Genomic DNA, 19,193 nt, shown 5'->3' on the forward strand with positions numbered 1-19,193 from the left:
CTCCTAACTTCCAAACTACGAATTCTCTGCATTATATTCACACCACACATTGCCCTCAGACATGACATCTCCACTGCCTCCAGCCTTCTCCTCGCTGCAACATTCATCACCCATGCTTCACACCCATATAAGAGCGTTGGTAAAACTATACTCTCATACATTCCCCTCTTTGCCTCCAAGGACAAAGTTCTTTGTCTCCACAGACTCCTAAGTGCACCACTCACCCTTTTCCCCTCATCAATTCTATGATTCACCTCATCTTTCATAGACCCATCCACTGACACGTCCACTCCCAAATATCTGAATACATTCACCTCCTCCATACTCTCTCCCTCCAATCTGATTTCAAATCTTTCATCACCTAATCTTTTTGTTATCCTCATTACCTTGCTCTATCCTGTATTCACTTTTAATTTTCTTCTTTTGCACACCCTACCAAATTCATCCACCAATCTCTGCAGCTTCTCTTCAGAATCTCCCAAGAGCACAGTGTCATCAGCAAAGAGCAACTGTGACAACTCCCACTTTATGTGTGATTATTTATCTTTTAACTCCATGCCTCTTGCCAAGACCCTCGCATTTACTTCTCTTACAACCCCATCTATAAATATATTAAACAACCACGGTGACATCACACATCCTTGTCTAAGGCCTACTTTTACTGGGAAATAATTTCCCTCTTTCCTACATACTCTAACTTGAGCCTCACTATCCTCATAAAAACTCTTCACTGCTTTCAGTAACCTACCTCCTACACCATACACCTGCAACATCTGCCACATTGCCCCCCTATCCACCCTGTCATACGCCTTTTCCAAATCCATAAATGCCACAAAGACCTCTTTAGCCTTATCTAAATACTGTTCACTTATATGTTTCACTGTAAACACCTGGTCCACACATCCCCTACCTTTCCTAAAGCCTCCTTGTTCATCTGCTATCCTATTCTCCGTCTTACTCTTAATTCTTTCAATAATAACTCTACCATACACTTTACCAGGTATACTCAACAGACTTATCCCCCTATAATTTTTGCACTCTGTTTTGTCCCCTTTGCCTTTATACAAAGGAACTATGCATGCTCTCTGCCAATCCCTAGGTACCTTACCCTCTTCCATACATTTATTAAATAATTGCACCAACCACGAACTTCCCTCACACTCACAACTGGCTCTTCCTCACTCCTACAAGATGTTATTCCTCCTTGCCCTATACACGAAATCACAGCTTCCCTATCTTCATCAACATTTAACAATTCCTCAAAATATTCCCTCCATCTTCCTAATACCTCTAACTCTCCTCTCCTAGTTTTTTACTGACAAATCCATTTGTTCTCTAGGCTTCCTTAACTTGTTAATCTCACTCCAAAACTTTTCTTATTTTCAACAAAATTTGTTGATAACATCTCACCCACTCTCTCATATACTCTCTCCATATACTCTTCCCTCCTTGCATCACTTCTACTTTGTAAAAACTTCTCATATGCTAACTTTTTCTCCCTTACTACTCTCTTTACATCATCATTCCACCAATCGCTCCTCTTCCCTCCCGCACCCACTTTCCTGTAACCACAAACTTCTGCTGAACACTCTAACACTACATTTTTAAACCTACCCCATACCTCTTCGACCCCATTGCCTATGCTCTCATTAGCCCATCTATCCTCCAATAGCTGTTTATATCTTACCCTAACTGCCTCCTCTTTTAGTTTATAAACCTTCACCTCTCTCTTCCCTGATGCTTCTATTCTCCTTGTATCCCATCTACCTTTTACTCTCAGTGTAGCTACAACTAGAAAGTGATCTGATATATCTGTGGCCCCTCTATAAACATGTACATCCTGAAGTCTACTCAACAGTCTTTTATCTACCAATACATAATCCAACAAACTACTGTCATTTCGCCCTACATCATATCTTGTATACTTATTTATCCTCTTTTTCTTAAAATATGTATTACCTATAACTAAACCCCTTTCTATACAGAGTTCAATCAAAGGGCTCCCATTATCATTTACACCTGGCACCCCAAACTTACCTACCACACCCTCTCTAAAAGTTTCTCCTACTTTAGCATTCAGGTCCCCTACCACAATTACTCTCTCACTTGGTTCAAAGGCTCCTATGCATTCACTTAACATCTCCCAAAATCTCTCTCTCCTCTACATTCCTCTCTTCTCCAGGTGCATACACACTTATTATGACTCACTTTTTGCATCCAACCTTTACTTTAATCCACATAATTCTTGAATTTACACATTCATATTCTCTTTTCTCCTTCCATAACTGATCCTTCAATATTACTGCTACCCCTTCCTTTGCTCTAACTCTCTCAGATACTCCAGATTTAATCCCATTTATTTCCCCCCGCCGAAACTCCCCTACCCCCTTCAGCTTTGTTTCGCTTAGGGCCTGGACATCCAACTTCTTTTCATTCATAACATCAGCAATCATCTGTTTCTTGTCATCTGCACTACATCCACGCACATTCAAGCATCCCAGTTTTATAAAGTTTTTCTTCTTCTCTTTTTTAGTAAATGCCAGGAGAAGGGGTTACTAGCCCATTGCTCCCGGCATTTTAGTCGCCTCATACGACACGCATGGCTTACGGAGGAAAGATTCTTTTCCACTTCCCCATGGACAATAGAAGAAATAAAGAAGAACAAGAGCTATTTAGAAAAAGGAGAAAACCTAGATGTATGTATATATATATGCATGTGCGTGTCTGTGAAGTGTGACCAAAGTGTAAGTAGGAGTAGCAAGATATCCCTGTTATCTAGCGTGTTTATGAGACAGTAAAAGAAACCATGGCAGTACCTCATAATACAGACATTTAATAGTAGTGCAATTGCAGAGTCAACTGAAAAATCTGAGAGCAAGGCAGAAGAGAAGGCTCGAGTGTTTTATCGCTCATGTATGGATGCCAATAAAACCATTGAGAAACTTGGTGGAAAACCAGTTCTGCAGCTCATTGAGGTAATAGTTATATACATTGTTTTAAATGAAATATGTTATTATTGAAGACATGAATTGAGAGTACTTTTTTTTGTAATTTTTATGATTGGTTAAAAAACAAGTGTCATTTACTAAACAGTTATGCTATATATATATTTTTTTTTCTTATTTTTCAGAAAATGGGTGGCTGGTCTATTACAGGAAACTGGTCTATCAGTGAATTTAACTTAGAAGAGGATGTCATCAAAAGTAAAGTTAAATTTATGTCAGGTGCATTGTTTTCCTGGGGAGTGGCAGAAGATGACAAAAATTCTTCAAGTCACATTTTACAGGCAAGTGTTGTCTACCTTTTAAAAAAATTATGAACTTTTTTACATCAATATTTTATCATACACTCAAGATTTTTTAAATGAAAGGAATATACAGTAGAATCCCTGTATCCACTGATTTAGCATTTGTGGTTTCAGTTAGCCACAGTTTACTGTGGCCCAAAAATACCTCTTAATATTGCATAATAATGGTCCCAGAGTTTACTGTGGCCCAAAAATACCTCTTAATATTGCATAATAATGGTCCCAGAGTGCAAAAGTAGAGAAGCTGGCAGTTCTTCAAAGCCTAAGAGAAGCCGTAAAGTGTATCCCATCAGTGTAATACTGATAATTCTCCACTTATTGTGCATAATTTATCAATTAAACTTTATAATAGGTATGTATAGGACTTATATATAGGGTTTGTTACTGTACTGTTGTCTTCTCAGAGAAGCCATTTCTTAGAGCGCTCATGTACTGAACTGTGGTGACCCATTGTAGAGGGAGAGAGGTTAGTGGAATTTAAATTTTCACAATGCAATTACGTATTATTATTATTATAATCAAGGGGAAAGCGCTAAACCCATAGGATTATACAGCGCCTGTGGGGGGGGATGTGGCAGGTATAATAATAATATCTTTATTTACTACAAGTACATGTACATGGTATACAGTCCTAGCTAACACCAATGACATACTACTATATAGAAAGCCCCTTGTTATGCTCCGCATGTCGGGCAAATTAGGTCAGTGTCCCAGGATGCAACCCACACTAGTTGACTAACACCCAGGTACCCATTTTACTGATGGGTAACATAGACAACAGGTGGAAAGAAACACACCCAATGTTTCTACTCTGGCTGGGAATCGAACCCAGGCCCTCGCCGTGTGAAGCGAGAGCGTTAGCCACCAGGCCACCAGAGCCCTTCAGCCTTAATTCGGGGAACTGGAGCATAGACCCAATTCCCTAGATCAAGGGCCCCTCACCAGCATCAAGGAACCTTCCTTGAGGAGTCGTAATGCAAAGGCAAGCTACTTTTGTCTTAAAAAAAAAATTGTGTTATATGGGATGGTTAGCTTTCTCTGAAGCCTTTATATTTTAAGCAAAGTTATCTTTGTAAAATTTTTAATGTTATAACATACATGGTGATATCAAGATTTTCCATGTTTGGAGATTTTTGTATAGCACAGAAAAATTCTTACATTAATGGTTAACTCTGATACCAATATATGGGGAGGTGTGGGGGTTAAAGATGTGCATACCAAGTAAATTCAGAGAATGCCAGATTATACATATCCTGCTGTCTGAGATCAATTTTTCCATCAAATGCAAGTAACTTGATAGACCTACAGAATAGTTGGCTCTGTAGAAACTAAGTCATATAATATCTCATGAGCCTCAAGTCTAGAACATTGTCACTCTTTTTTTAAGGAACTCATTTCTGTCTTGAATTGGTCTTAGATTAAGATAAATCTAATGATAATTTTATACTTTAAGGCAAATATTGGGTGTCAGGCTAATTATTGGTGGCTAATAGAGTGCAATGTAAGTTATATAGATTAATATTCCTGGCACAAGTCATAGATTAAAATATATAAATCTAATCCTTTATTTTTTACAGTTTGATCAAGGTGGTTTAACTCTCCCGGCTCGCAACTACTACCTCAACGAATCTGAAAAAGATGTTGTTGATGCTTACATTGAGTATATAACAAAGGTAATATGAAGCAAAGATTGTAATAGTCAAAAAATTTTTATGGTTTTTACATTAAATATATAACAAAGGATCTGATGTGTTGTTGTAGTAGTGTGAACAAGGTAACATATATGAGTGGATTCAGGGAAACTGGAGATAGGAAGTACAGTGTCTGCTCTCTGAAGGAGGGGTGAGGATGTTACAGTTCAAGAGTCATTTTAATTGTGATGCCTAATCACTTCTGTTAAGACAGCTATTGAATGAATGATGGCAAATGTATTTCCTTTCATGTGTTATCCTACCTAGGTGGGTTAACAGCAAATTATTCCAGTCATTATTGTGATTTATACAAAATTCTGAAATGCTGATGATAACATAATAATTCACAGTGTATCATACATTGCAGGTACGTTAAATGTTTCTATAAATGACAACTTTTTTTGTTATTGAACAGGTTGGTGTGCTACTGGGAGGGGAAGAAGAGGCCACCAGACAGGCAGCAACTGGCATCTTGAAAGTTGAACATCAGTTGGCTACTATCACAACTCCTGATGATGAGCGCAGAGATGATGATAAGTTGTACCACATCATGTCTATAGATGAGCTCAATGCCATTGCACCATTTGTAAGTAATGTTAAGTAAAGTTATATTCAGGAAATTTACAAATGATTATACAGATAGCCATATAAATTGGTACAGTAGCTCTGAAGGCTTGTTAGTTAGTTTAATATCTCTGTTATGCACCCCATACCCATCCTGGGGGCAGTAGTCAAAAGATATTATAGAATTATTGTTTTAGTCAGGTGAAAAAGGTCACATGAGTTAGATTATAGAAGTATTATAACTCACTAAGTGACCCTGGTAACCTACAAGGTTAAGGAAGCAGTAAGTGACGCTCTTAGATACGTTTATGATGATCCACTTAAGATTCTAGAAAAAACAGTCATTTTTGTTTTTATTAACACATCGACCATTTCCCACCAAGGCAGGGTGGCCTGAAAAAGAAAAACTTTCATCATCATTCACCTCATCACTGTCTTGCCAGAGGTGCACTTACAGTACAGTTATAAAATTGCAACATTAAAACCCCTCCTTCAAAGTGCCAGCACTGTACTAGTTTTTTTTTTCTTTTTTCAACAAGTCGGCCGTCTCCCACCGAGGCAGGGTGACCCAAAAAAGAAAGAAAATCCCCAAAAAGAAAATACTTTCATCATCATTCAACACTTTCACCACACGCACATTATCACTGTTTTTGCAGAGGTGCTCAGAATACAACAGTCTAGAAGCATACACATATAAAGATACACAACATATCCCTCCAAACTGCCAAACTAGTATGTAAATAAAATATATCCATTTATCTGTATTATATTCATGAACAGTATATGACGTACATTTTCTGACTTTTCAGATGGACTGGGGAACTTTTATTAATTCTGCATTTACTAAAGTCAATAAACACTTAAGTGGATCAGAACATGTAGTTGTATATGCCCCAGAATTTTTGAAGAGTCTTGGAAAGATCCTTCAAAACACGACCACACCAGATGGAATTTTGTAAGTTCGAGCATTTTTTTATATAGCAAATGATTCTTGTCCTTGTTTTGTACATTAATATGTGCATGACTTTTTTGGATAGTGTAGGATGCACTAACACTGGGTGTTTTCTGGAAACATTTGCAAAAGTATTCTTGAACACCAAAAGCAGAATGCTATGGCACGTGGGTGAGCAGGTGGTAATACACACAGGCATCAACCATTGTCAAGACTGTTATATATTGCAGACTGAAAATTAGACACATGTGCAACATCTGGGTATCTTTATTGTAGATGTTTTGCCAACCAGTGGCTTTATCAATACAAATTCAAGGATGTAATTGGAAGGTGGTAGAACTATATACAAAAGATGAGGTAATCAGTCCCTCAGCCTTGGAGTTGGGAGGGACTGATTACCTCATCTTTCGTATATAGTTCTACTGGCTTCCAGTTTTGTTCTTGAATTTGTATTGATGAAGTCACTGGTTGGCAAAACATCTACAGTGAAGATACCCAGATGTTGCACATGTGTCTAATTTTCATTTTGTCAGTATTGTATACCATTCATATACAACATATTGCAGAGTGCCTACCTGATGGGCACATAGGAGAGTGTGTTTTATATACACAAAACACACACTATGTATGAAAACTGTACTTATGTGTACCCATATTCAAAAGCTTATTTACATGTAGCTCTTAAACACTGCTATTAATTTCTCTCTTTTTCAACATGAAATACATTTGTAGATATAATTCAGAACATGAAAATAGGATAAGTAAATGGATACAGATGCAACAAATGTGACATTTTATTGTGGCAATGTTTCGCTCTCCAGGAGCTTTATCAAGCCGCTACAAACAATACATGGACACAGAGGGTATATATAGGCTTAGAATGAGGTGCAATACTAGAGGTAATAGTAGTAGTATTAATATTAGTTGCTGTAGTAGTAGTAATATAATATGGTAGAACAATCACCATACAGTGAAGATGGAAAGCAGTGAAGATGGAAGACAGTGAAGATGGAAGGCAGTGAAGATGGAAGGCAGTGAAGATGGAAGGCAGTGAAGATGGAAGGCAGTGAAGATGGAAGGCAGTGAAGATGGAAGGCAGTGAAGATGGAAGGCAGTGAAGATGGAAAGCAGCAAGAGGGGAAACACTTAGTTTGTCAGTTTCACCACAAGTAATAATAATAATAATAATCTTTATTTCTACAAGTATATGTACAAGGTCTACAGGCCTAGCTGTTATCAGTGACATACTGCTGTATAGAAAGCCCCTTGTTATACAGAGCATTTCCCGCAAATTAGGTCAATTTTGTCCCAGGATGCGACCCACACCAGTCCACTAACATCCAGGTACCTATTTTACTTATGGGTGAACAGTGGACAGCAGGTGTCTTAAGGAAACACATCCTAATGTTTCCAGCCATACCAGGGATCAACCCCCGGACCTGTGTGTGAGCTGAATGCGCTGGTGATCCAGCTACGAGATATGTACATTGCCCTCTCATACATAGATCATGACAAAAACAGTGTTACAGGCAATTTAGATGTTGCAGAAGATGGTAAACTACTACTACTATAATCATGGGGGAGTGCTAAACCCATAGGATTATACAGCACATGGGGGGAGGGATGGAAGGCATTCAGGCTCAATTCAGGGAACTGGAGCACAGATCCAATTCCCTAGATCAAGAGCCCCTCACCAGCATCAAGGAACCTCCCTTGAGGGGTGAAGATGGTAAAGTGTTATAGAAAGTGCTCTTGTGTATTGTGATTACCAACTTATAATTCCCCCATTTGTAAGTACACCAGCAGAACTAAGATCATGGTATCCCATCCTTTATTGATTTCCAGCACCTTCTTTTAAGACATTAATTTTTGTTAAAGATTTTTTCCCATTTTGGGTTAAATTAGTTGATATTGTTTGTGTGTATCTAGTTTATGTCTGTCCTTGGAGTATACCTGGAGGGTTTTCTGGGGTCTACACCCCTGTGGCCCAGTCCTTGACCAGGCCTTGCAGTGGATCAGTGCCTGATCAACCAGGCTCTTACTGTAGCTTTTATTCCATGGTGTGAGATACCCTGCAGGCCCACTGAGCCACTCAAAATGGCAGCTAATTTTTAAATAAATACAAACCATGAACAATATTATGCATCTACCTTGGCATCTGCTCATTACTTCTGAGGTTATCTTGTCTGGTAAGGTTTTCATTCATATTTTATTCTGAAGCATCATAACATCTTTGCTGATGACACTAGAATCTCGGTGAAAGTTGCATCCATTGGATTGGGTAGGGGTCGCTCTCGAAAGGGTTGGAGAGAGGGGGTAAAGGAGGTTTTGTGGGCGAGGGGCTTGGACTTCCAGCAAGCGTGCGTGAGCGTGTTAGATAGGAGTGAATGGAGACAAATGGTACTTGGGACCTGACGATCTGTTGGAGTGTGAGCAGGGTAATATTTAGTGAAGGGATTCAGGGAAACCGGTTATTTTCATATAGTCGGACTTGAGTCCTGGAAATGGGAAGTACAATGCCTGCACTTTAAAGGAGGGGTTTGGGATATTGGCAGTTTGGAGGGATATGTTGTGTATCTTTATATGTGTATGCTTCTAAACTGTTGTATTCTGAGCACCTCTGCAAAAACAGTGATAATGTGTGAGTGTGGTGAAAGTGTTGAATGATGATGAAAGTATTCTCTTTTTGGGGATTTTCTTTCTTTTTTTGGGTCACCCTGCCTTGGTGGGAGACGGCCGACTTGTAGAAAAAAAAAAAATATATATATATATATATATATATATATATATATATATTATTTTCATATAGTCGGACTTGAGTCCTGGAAATGGGAAGTACAATGCCTGCACTTTAAAGGAGGGGTTTGGGATATTGGCAGTTTGGAGGGATATGTTGTGTATCTTCATACGTATATGCTTCTAACTGTTGTATTCTGAGCACCTCTGCAAAAGCAGTGATAATGTGTGAGTGTGGTGAAAGTGTTGAATGATGATGAAAGTATTTTCTTTTTGGGGATTTTCTTTCTTTTTTTTGGGTCACCCTGCCTCGGTGGGAGACGACCGACTTCTGCTTACACTTAGGTCACACTACACATACATGTACAAGCGTATGTATACACACCCCTCTGGGTTTTCTTCTATTTTCTTACTAGCTCTTGTTCTTGTTTATTTCCTCTTATCTCCATGGGGAAGTGGAACAGAATTCTTCCTCCGTAAGCTATGCGTGTTGTAAGAGGCGACTAAAATGCCAGGAGCAAGGGGCTAGTAACCCCTTCTCCTGTATATATTACTAAATGTGAAAGGAGAAACTTTTGTTTTTCCTTTTGGGCCACCCCGCCTCGGTGGGATACGGCTGGTGTGTTGAAAGAAAGAAAGATATATATATATATATTAGTAGTAGGTTGGTAGACAGCAACCACCCAGGGAGGTACTACCGTCCTGCCAAGTGAGTGTAAAACGAAGCCTGTGATTGTTTTACATGATGGTAGGATTGCTGATGTCTTTTGTCTGTCTCATAAATATGCAAGATTACAGGCATGTCTTGCTACTTCTACTTACACTTAGGTCACACTACACATACATGTACACATTTATTTATACACACTCATCTGAGTTTTCTTTGATTTTATCTTAATAGTTCTTGGTCTTATTAATTTTCCTTTTATATCCATGGGGAAGTGGAATAAGAATCTTTCCTCCGTAAGCCATGCGTGTTGTAAAAGTCAACTAAAATGCCGGGAACAATGGGCTAGTAACCCCTTTTCCTGTAAAGATTACTAAAAAGAATAAGAAGAAGAAAATTGTCAAAGTGGGAAGTCTGAATGTGCGTGGATGTTGTGCAGATGATAAGAAAGAGATGATTGTGGATGTTATGAATGAGAAGAAGCTGGATGTCCTGGCTTTAAGTGAAACAAAGCTGAAGGGGGTGGGAGAGTTTCAGTGGAGAGGAATAAATGGGATTAGGTCAGGGGTTTCAAATAGAGTTAGAGCTAAAGAAGGAGTAGCAATAATGTTGAAGGATAAGCTATGGCAGGAAAAGAGGGACTATAAATGTATTAATTCAAGGATTATGTGGAGTAAAATAAAGATTGGATGTGAAAAGTGGGTTATAATAAGCGTGTATGCACCTGGAGAAGAGAGAAGTGTAGAGGAGAGAGAGAGATTTTGGGAAATGTTGAGTGAATGCGTGGGGAGTTTTGAATCAAGTGTGAGAGTAATGGTGGTTGGGGATTTTAATGCTAAAGTGGGTAAAAATGTTATGGAGGGAGTAGTAGGTAAATTTGGGGTGCCAGGGGTAAATGTAAATGGGGAGCCTTTAATTGAGCTATGTGTAGAAAGAAATTTGGTAATAAGTAATACATATTTTATGAAAAAGAGGATAAATAAATATACAAGGTATGATGTAGCACGTAATGAAAGTAGTTTATTAGATTATGTATTGGTGGATAAAAGGTTGATGGGTAGGCTCCAGGATGTACATGTTTATAGAGGGGCAACTGATATATCGGATCATTATTTAGTTGTAGCTACAGTTAGAGTAAGAGGTAGATGGGAAAAGAGGAAGGTGGCAACAACAAGTAAGAGGGAAGTGAAAGTGTATAAACTAAGGGAGGAGGAAGTTCGGGTGAGATATAAGCGACTATTGGCAGAAAGGTGGGCTAGTGCAAAGATGAGTAGTGGGGGGGTTGAAGAGGGTTGGAATAGTTTTAAAAATGCAGTATTAGAATGTGGGGCAGAAGTTTGTGGTTATAGGAGGGTGGGGGCAGGAGGAAAGAGGAGTGATTGGTGGAATGATGAAGTAAAGGGTGTGATAAAAGAGAAAAAGGTAGCTTATGAGAGGTTTTTACAAAGCAGAAGTGTTATAAGAAGAGCAGAGTATATGGAGAGTAAAAGAAAGGTAAAGAGAGTGGTGAGAGAGTGCAAAAGGAGAGCAGATGATAGAGTGGGAGAGGCACTGTCAAGAAATTTTAATGAAAATAAGAAAAAATTTTGGAGTGAGTTAAACAAGTTAAGAAAGCCTAGGGAAAATATGGATTTGTCAGTTAAAAACAGAGTAGGGGAGTTAGTAGATGGGGAGATGGAGGTATTGGGTAGATGGCGAGAATATTTTGAGGAACTTTTAAATGTTAAGGAAGAAAGGGAGGCAGTAATTTCATGCACTGGTCAGGGAGGTATACCATCTTTTAGGAGTGAAGAAGAGCAGAATGTAAGTGTGGGGGAGGTACGTGAGGCATTACGTAAAATGAAAGGGGGTAAAGCAGCTGGAACTGATGGGATCATGACAGAAATGTTAAAAGCAGGGGGGGATATAGTGTTGGAGTGGTTGGTACTTTTGTTTAATAAATGTATGAAAGAGGGGAAGGTACCTAGGGATTGGCAGAGAGCATGTATAGTCCCTTTATATAAAGGGAAAGGGGACAAAAGAGACTGTAAAAATTATAGAGGAATAAGCTTACTGAGTATACCAGGAAAAGTGTACGGTAGGGTTATAATTGAAAGAATTAGAGGTAAGACAGAATGTAGGATTGCGGATGAGCAAGGAGGTTTTAGAGTGGGTAGGGGATGTGTAGATCAGGTGTTTACATTGAAGCATATATGTGAACAGTATTTAGATAAAGATAGGGAAGTTTTTATTGCATTTATGGATTTAGAAAAGGCATATGATAGAGTGGATAGAGGAGCAATGTGGCAGATGTTGCAAGTATATGGAATAGGTGGTAAGTTATTAAATGCTGTAAAGAGTTTTTATGAGGATAGTGAGGCTCAGGTTAGGGTGTGTAGAAGAGAGGGAGACTACTTCCCGGTAAAAGTAGGTCTTAGACAGGGATGTGTAATGTCACCATGGTTGTTTAATATATTTATAGATGGGGTTGTAAAGGAAGTAAATGCTAGGGTGTTTGGGAGAGGGGTGGGATTAAATTATGGGGAATCAAATTCAAAATGGGAATTGACACAGTTACTTTTTGCTGATGATACTGTGCTTATGGGAGATTCTAAAGAAAAATTGCAAAGGTTAGTGGATGAGTTTGGGAATGTGTGTAAAGGTAGAAAGTTGAAAGTGAACATAGAAAAGAGTAAGGTGATGAGGGTGTCAAATGATTTAGATAAAGAAAAATTGGATATCAAATTGGGGAGGAGGAGTATGGAAGAAGTGAATGTTTTCAGATACTTGGGAGTTGACGTGTCGGCGGATGGATTTATGAAGGATGAGGTTAATCATAGAATTGATGAGGGAAAAAAGGTGAGTGGTGCGTTGAGGTATATGTGGAGTCAAAAAACGTTATCTATGGAGGCAAAGAAGGGAATGTATGAAAGTATAGTAGTACCAACACTCTTATATGGGTGTGAAGCTTGGGTGGTAAATGCAGCAGCGAGGAGACGGTTGGAGGCAGCGGAGATGTCCTGTTTAAGGGCAATGTGTGGTGTAAATATTATGCAGAAAATTCGGAGTGTGGAAATTAGGAGAAGGTGTGGAGTTAATAAAAGTATTAGTCAGAGGGCAGAAGAGGGGTTGTTGAGGTGGTTTGGTCATTTAGAGAGAATGGATCACAGTAGAATGACATGGAAAGCATATAAATCTATAGGGGAAGGAAGGCGGGGTAGGGGTCGTCCTCGAAAGGGTTGGAGAGAGGGGGTAAAGGAGGTTTTGTGGGTAAGGGGCTTGGACTTCCAGCAAGCGTGCGTGAGCGTGTTAGATAGGAGTGAATGGAGACGAATGGTACTTGGGACCTGACGATCTGTTGGAGTGTGAGCAGGGTAATATTTAGTGAAGGGATTCAGGGAAACCGGTTATTTTCATATAGTCGGACTTGAGTCCTGGAAATGGGAAGTACAATGCCTGCACTTTAAAGGAGGGGTTTGGGATATTGGCAGTTTGGAGGGATATGTTGTGTATCTTTATATGTTTATGCTTCTAGACTGTTGTATTCTGAGCACCTCTGCAAAAACAGTGATAATGTGCGAGTGTGGTGAAAGTGTTGAATGATGATGAAAGTATTTTCTTTTTGGGGATTTTCTTTCTTTTTTGGGTCACCCTGCCTCGGTGGGAGACGGCCGACTTGTTGAAAAAAAAAAAAAAAAAATATATATATATATATTGTGGCAGTTTGGAGGGATATGTTGTGTATCTTTATATGTGTATGCTTCTAGACTGTTGTATTCTGAGCACCTCTGCAAAAACAGTGATAATGTGCAAGTGTGGTGAAAGTGTTGAATGATGATGAAAGTATTTTCTTTTTGGGGATTTTCGTTCTTTCTTTTTTTTTGGGTCACCCTGCCTCGGTGGGAAACGGCCGACTTGTTGAAAAAAAAAAAATATATATATACAGTGGACCCCCGGTTAACGAACTTTTTTCATTCCAGTAGTATGTTCAGGTGCCAGTACTGACCGAATTTTTTCCCATAAGGAATATTGTGAAGTAGATTAGTCCATTTCAGACCCCCAAACATACACGTACAAACGCACTTACATAAATACACTTACATAATTGGTCGCATTTGGAGGTGATCGTTAAGCGGGGGTCCACTGTATATATTTTTTTTTTTTCAACAAGTCGGCCGTCTCCCACCAAGGCAGGGTGACCCCAAAAAAAAAAAGAAAGAAAATCCCCAAAGAGAAAATACTTTCATCATCATTCAACACTTTCACCACACTCACACATTATCACTGTTTTTGCAGAGGTGCTCAGAATACAACAATTTAGAAGCATACACATATAAAGATACACAACATACCCCTCCAAACTGCCAATATCCCAAACCCCTCCTTTAAAGTGCAGGCATTGTACTTCCCATTTCTGCTCTGCTATGCTCTGCTATGCAAAAAACGGAGGAAATAAAGACTGAAATGGGTTACAGGACAAACGCGTATCATTCAGTAGAACCGAAGCTTTATATGTGAGACCTGGGAGTAATAATATCATAAGATCTCACATTCAAGGCTTGCAACAATGTTGCTAATGCTACAGCAAGAAAAATGATAAGCTGAATAACTAGAAGTTTCAAGACAAGGGATGCTAAGCCATTGATGACACTCTCCGGGCTGGAATACTAATGTATACCAACAGCTCCCTTTAAGGCAAGTGAGATTACCAAGCTAGAAAATGTACAGTGGGCTTTCAGTGCCCATATACACTTAATCAAACATCTAAATTACTGGGAATGTCTGAAATGCCTTCAAATGCATTCCTTAAAACATAGGCAAGAAAGGTATATCACAATTTACACCTGAAAATCCTGGAAAGGATGGTCTCAAATATGCACTTCAGAATCATTCCTTGTGGAAGCAAGAGACTTGTCAGATGGTGTTAATTACCTCCAACTTCTGTTTCATTGCTGAGTAAATTACATTTTTAAGATGCTCAATATATTTTATTGAAGTTACCCCCTCACCTTCCTCAGAACAAACCTGATTACCCTACCTCACCCATTCCCAAGATACTCTGTGATCTTAATGAGTTTAGTGCTTCCCTTTGAATATAATACTGTCATCATGGCTACACTGGCATGCAGGGTACTTCCCATGTCCTAAGCTATACCTGCCTATAACATCTGCTAAATAAAATACTACTAACTTTTCTGTTAATGTAACATGCAACTCTTTCCGCACCCATGACTGTTTTTTTTAGATACCTGTAAATTAACGTTATTTTAACGATATATAGTTTATTCGCCTTCTTCAAGTGTTGTTTATATTTAAGAAATTCAGTTGTTTCATATTATATTTTTATATATTTGTTTGATCATATGCTTTTAGGAAGACGTGATGTGAGAATCAGTACTAAGTCATGTTTACGAATTTTACTAAAATACTTTGTGAATAACTAAAACACTACACAAATAACCTACATATATGAGAATGAAACACAAAAGCATTTTGGTCTGACTGGACCATTAACTAGTCACAAGAAGCATGAAGGGAAGGGAACCAGTGAATAGTATATAAAAGTTTTCATTAGATACAAAATAGTGATGGTGAACACACTCACAGTTGCAGAAAGGAACTTAATTGAGATATTTTGCCGGGTGGACAGACTTCTTCAGCTCTAAAGTTCCTTTCTGCAATTATTTCTTTTTCACCACTTGTCAACTATATGTCAGTTGTCTCCACAAATATTAATGTTCGTTCTATAAGTGAATAATTTTCTTACACAAATTATATGAAGGTCACAGTATGAATTAATTCTTTTAACATCAATGTACATCATATCTTTACATCAGAAACCTCCACAACTACCTGGTGTGGCAGGTTGTTCGTAACTATGTTGGCTTCTTATCTCAAGAGTTCCGAGAAGCTGCTAAAGTACTTGAAAAGGCACAGATGGGAGTAGTTGGTACTGAGGAGACCTGGAGAGAGTGTGTTGTGGCAACAGATGCAGCTCTGGGGCCTGCTGTTGGTGCCATGTATATTCGTGAAGCTTTCCATACCGAGTCAAAGGAGATGGTATGTATCTAGCCTCGGTTACAGTATTCAATAATTCATACTTTTTTATCTCAAGGAAATACAATGTGAAAAAAAATATTTACTTGGTGTTTTTGAATATAATAAACCATTGTGTAGAATATCTTTCTAAAATTTATTTCTATTAGGACATGCTTTATATTCTGATGCTTTTTCTTGTAGTCAAGTCATCTGATTTCTGTCCTTATTAAAACAGAATTTTGCAAATTCATTACAAATTATTTCCAATAAAAATATTTCCTGTAAAACTTTTTTTTTTTTTGCAAAATGAAGCTCCAAAAAATTATAAATTTGATTATATATCTTAGTTTACTTATTATACTTGGTAAGGAAATTGAAGGTGGAATCAGAATTACAAAGTTGATGAGTTTATCACTGACAGTATATTTGCTGAGATTCGATCCATCTTGCCTGCAATGCACTGCATACTAGTGGCTTTACTTTGTGCCTAACAGTATATTGTATTACATGTCAAATCCATAATCTGTGTATGGCACAAAGAAATAAAAATTTGAATTTGAATTTGAATCCATAATTCAACATTTACTTTAAACTGGTTGGTACTTTTGAAAATGGCCTTTGTCAATGGTCCAAGTAGGACCGAAACGTCGTCGTAAGCTTCTGTCTTTTATGTGCGGGTTATTTGTGTATCGTTCCAGTCACGGTATTGTGCCTTTTTGTTATTTATTACAGGTCTCCCTCAACATTCACGTTTTCAACTTTCACGGGCTTCACACATTCGCGAATTCCCAACCGCCAAATTCCCAGCCGCCAAATCATATTTAAGTTTCCCGCCACCTGCGAGTCCCTACTACCCTCCCTCCGACCCCCGCAACTGGAAGCCAGCCCTCCCACCACTCAGTGTGGTGAGTGTTTTGTTTGTTCATTATTTGCTATTAAACTACAGAATAAATAATGTAAACCCATTCATGACTGCATATTGGAATGGCTATTCGGACAGGTATTAGACGGTGACATCATGTGTTTACTCTTGAACACTGCAAAGAATTAAACATTTCTGCTACAGCTAATAATAACAATAGTAATAATAATAATAATAATAAATATGATATAATTGAAGAAGGAAATTGTACAAAAATACGAGGGAGTGGTTGACACATCGTCAGTGTGACTTTGTTTATGCTGGAGTGAACATTAGTCTCCCTGCTCTTCCAAACATTTCACAATAATTCACTGTGTTTGGTGCTTGTAGATTGAGTGTGACTGGAGTGGTAGAGGCAGTGATTGAGGCAATGGTATTTAATAACATACATGTTAATAATAATACATGTTATTAATAATATGTACTATTATTATTTATAACATATGTTATTAAATACATACATGTTAATAATAATACATGTTATTAATAATAACATGTACTATTATTATTTATAACATTTTTTTTTTTTTTTCAACAAGTCGGCCGTCTCCCACCGAGGCAGGGTGACCCAAAAAAGAAAGAAAATCCCCAAAAAGAAAATACTTTCATCATCATTCAACACTTTCACCACACTCGCACATTATCACTGTTTTTGCAGAGGTGCTCAGAATACAACAGTTTAGAAGCATACACATATGAAGATACACAACATATCCCTCCAAACTGCCAATATCCCAAACCCCTCCTTTAAAGTGCAGGCATTGTACTTCCCATTTCCAGGACTCAAGTCCGACTCTATGAAAATAACCGGTTTCCCCGAATCCCTTCACTAAATATTACCCTGCTCACACTCTAACAGATCGTCAGATCCCAAATACCATTTGTCTCCATTCACTCCTATCTAACACGCTCACGCACGCTTGCTGGAAGTCCAAGCCCCTTGCCCACAAAACCATATATGTTATTAAATACCACTGCCTCAACCGCTGAATTATTGTGAAATGTTTGGAAGAGCAGGGAGACTAATGTTCACTCCAGCATAAACAAAGTCACACTGACGGTGTGTCAACCACTCCCTCGTATTTTTGTACAATTTCCTTCTTCAATTATATCACATTTATTATTATTATTATTATTATTATTATTATTATTATTATTATTATTATTACTATTGTTATTATTAGCAATAGCAGAAATGTTCGATTCTTTGCTGTGTTCAAGAGTAAACACATGATGTCACCGTCTAATACCTGTCCGAATAGCCATTCCAATATGCAGTCATGAATGGGTTTACATTATTTATTCTGTAGTTTAATAGCAAATAATGAACAAACAAAACACTCACCACACTGAGTGGTGGGAGGGCTGGCTTCCAGTTGCGGGGGTCGGAGGGAGGGTAGTAGGGACTTGCAGTGGTGGAGTCTGTGGTATTTAATAACATACATGTTATTAACATACATGTTATTAAATAATATATGTTATTAAAGCATAACATGTATATATTTAGTACAATTTATGACATTTTCATGTATTTTATGATTATTCATGGTTCAACAAGTTAAGGAAGCAGTATTGTAATATATTTCCCTACAATATATTGGGGCGCCAAACATTCACGGTTTTTCAACATTCGCGAGGCTCTTGATCCCCTAACCCTCGCGAATGTTGAGGGAGACCTGTAGTTCATTTCAGACCCTCAAAAATACACTTATAAGAGCACTTACAAAAATACACTTACATAATTGGTTAAGTTGGGAGCAGTTCGATATTTGAGGTTCCACTGTACGTACTTGTTCATTGAAAAAGTTTATTGAATGTTTTCATAATTTTTCCTTATTTTTTAGGCTGAAGAGATGATTAAGAGAGTTCGAAAAACTTTCAAAGAAAATTTGGAGTCTGTTCACTGGATGGATAAAAAAACACTGAAAGCTGCCATTGATAAAGCTTCCTCTATATCTGAAATGATTGGTAAAGTATTTTCAGCTCTGAAAATTTCTCTTGCTGAAAAATTACATACTGTAATATTATTATGGGTCAACAAAACCACATTCAGGTAGATTTTAAATTTCTGTATTTTATTTCCCTCAGGATTCCCTGACTATATTCTCAGTCCAGTGGAACTGGACGCAAAGTTTGCTGATCTAAAAGTAAAAGAAAATGAATTCTTCCAAAATAATGTCCGTGTCAACAACTTCAATGTTCAAGAGAATTTGGCTCGTTTGTTCAAGCCCGTGAACAAGACTCGATGGGACATGTCTCCTCCGACAGTGAATGCGTATTATTCTCCAACGAGGTAAAAATTAAATAGAAGTATATTAAAATGGTTCAGTGAAGAA

The 19,193-nt window shown here is 38.1% G+C and overlaps 1 protein-coding gene across 2 annotated transcripts in view; it reads left to right on the forward strand.

Annotated features, from left to right (window-relative positions):
• Positions 1 to 19,193, forward strand: part of Nep3 (Neprilysin 3) — a 171,806-nt gene that overhangs the window by 124,100 nt on the left and 28,513 nt on the right. For both annotated transcript variants that reach the window (XM_070098951.1, XM_070098952.1), the window contains exons 5-12: positions 2,854 to 2,975; positions 3,131 to 3,286; positions 4,885 to 4,980; positions 5,414 to 5,584; positions 6,372 to 6,517; positions 15,734 to 15,956; positions 18,702 to 18,825; positions 18,946 to 19,150. In XM_070098951.1, the coding sequence (XP_069955052.1) occupies positions 2,854 to 2,975; positions 3,131 to 3,286; positions 4,885 to 4,980; positions 5,414 to 5,584; positions 6,372 to 6,517; positions 15,734 to 15,956; positions 18,702 to 18,825; positions 18,946 to 19,150 (1,243 nt within the window). The remainder of the gene's footprint in view (positions 1 to 2,853; positions 2,976 to 3,130; positions 3,287 to 4,884; positions 4,981 to 5,413; positions 5,585 to 6,371; positions 6,518 to 15,733; positions 15,957 to 18,701; positions 18,826 to 18,945; positions 19,151 to 19,193) is intronic.

This window comes from Cherax quadricarinatus, chromosome 65, assembly GCF_038502225.1.
Source record: "Cherax quadricarinatus isolate ZL_2023a chromosome 65, ASM3850222v1, whole genome shotgun sequence".
Taxonomy (NCBI): Eukaryota; Metazoa; Arthropoda; class Malacostraca; order Decapoda; family Parastacidae; genus Cherax; species Cherax quadricarinatus.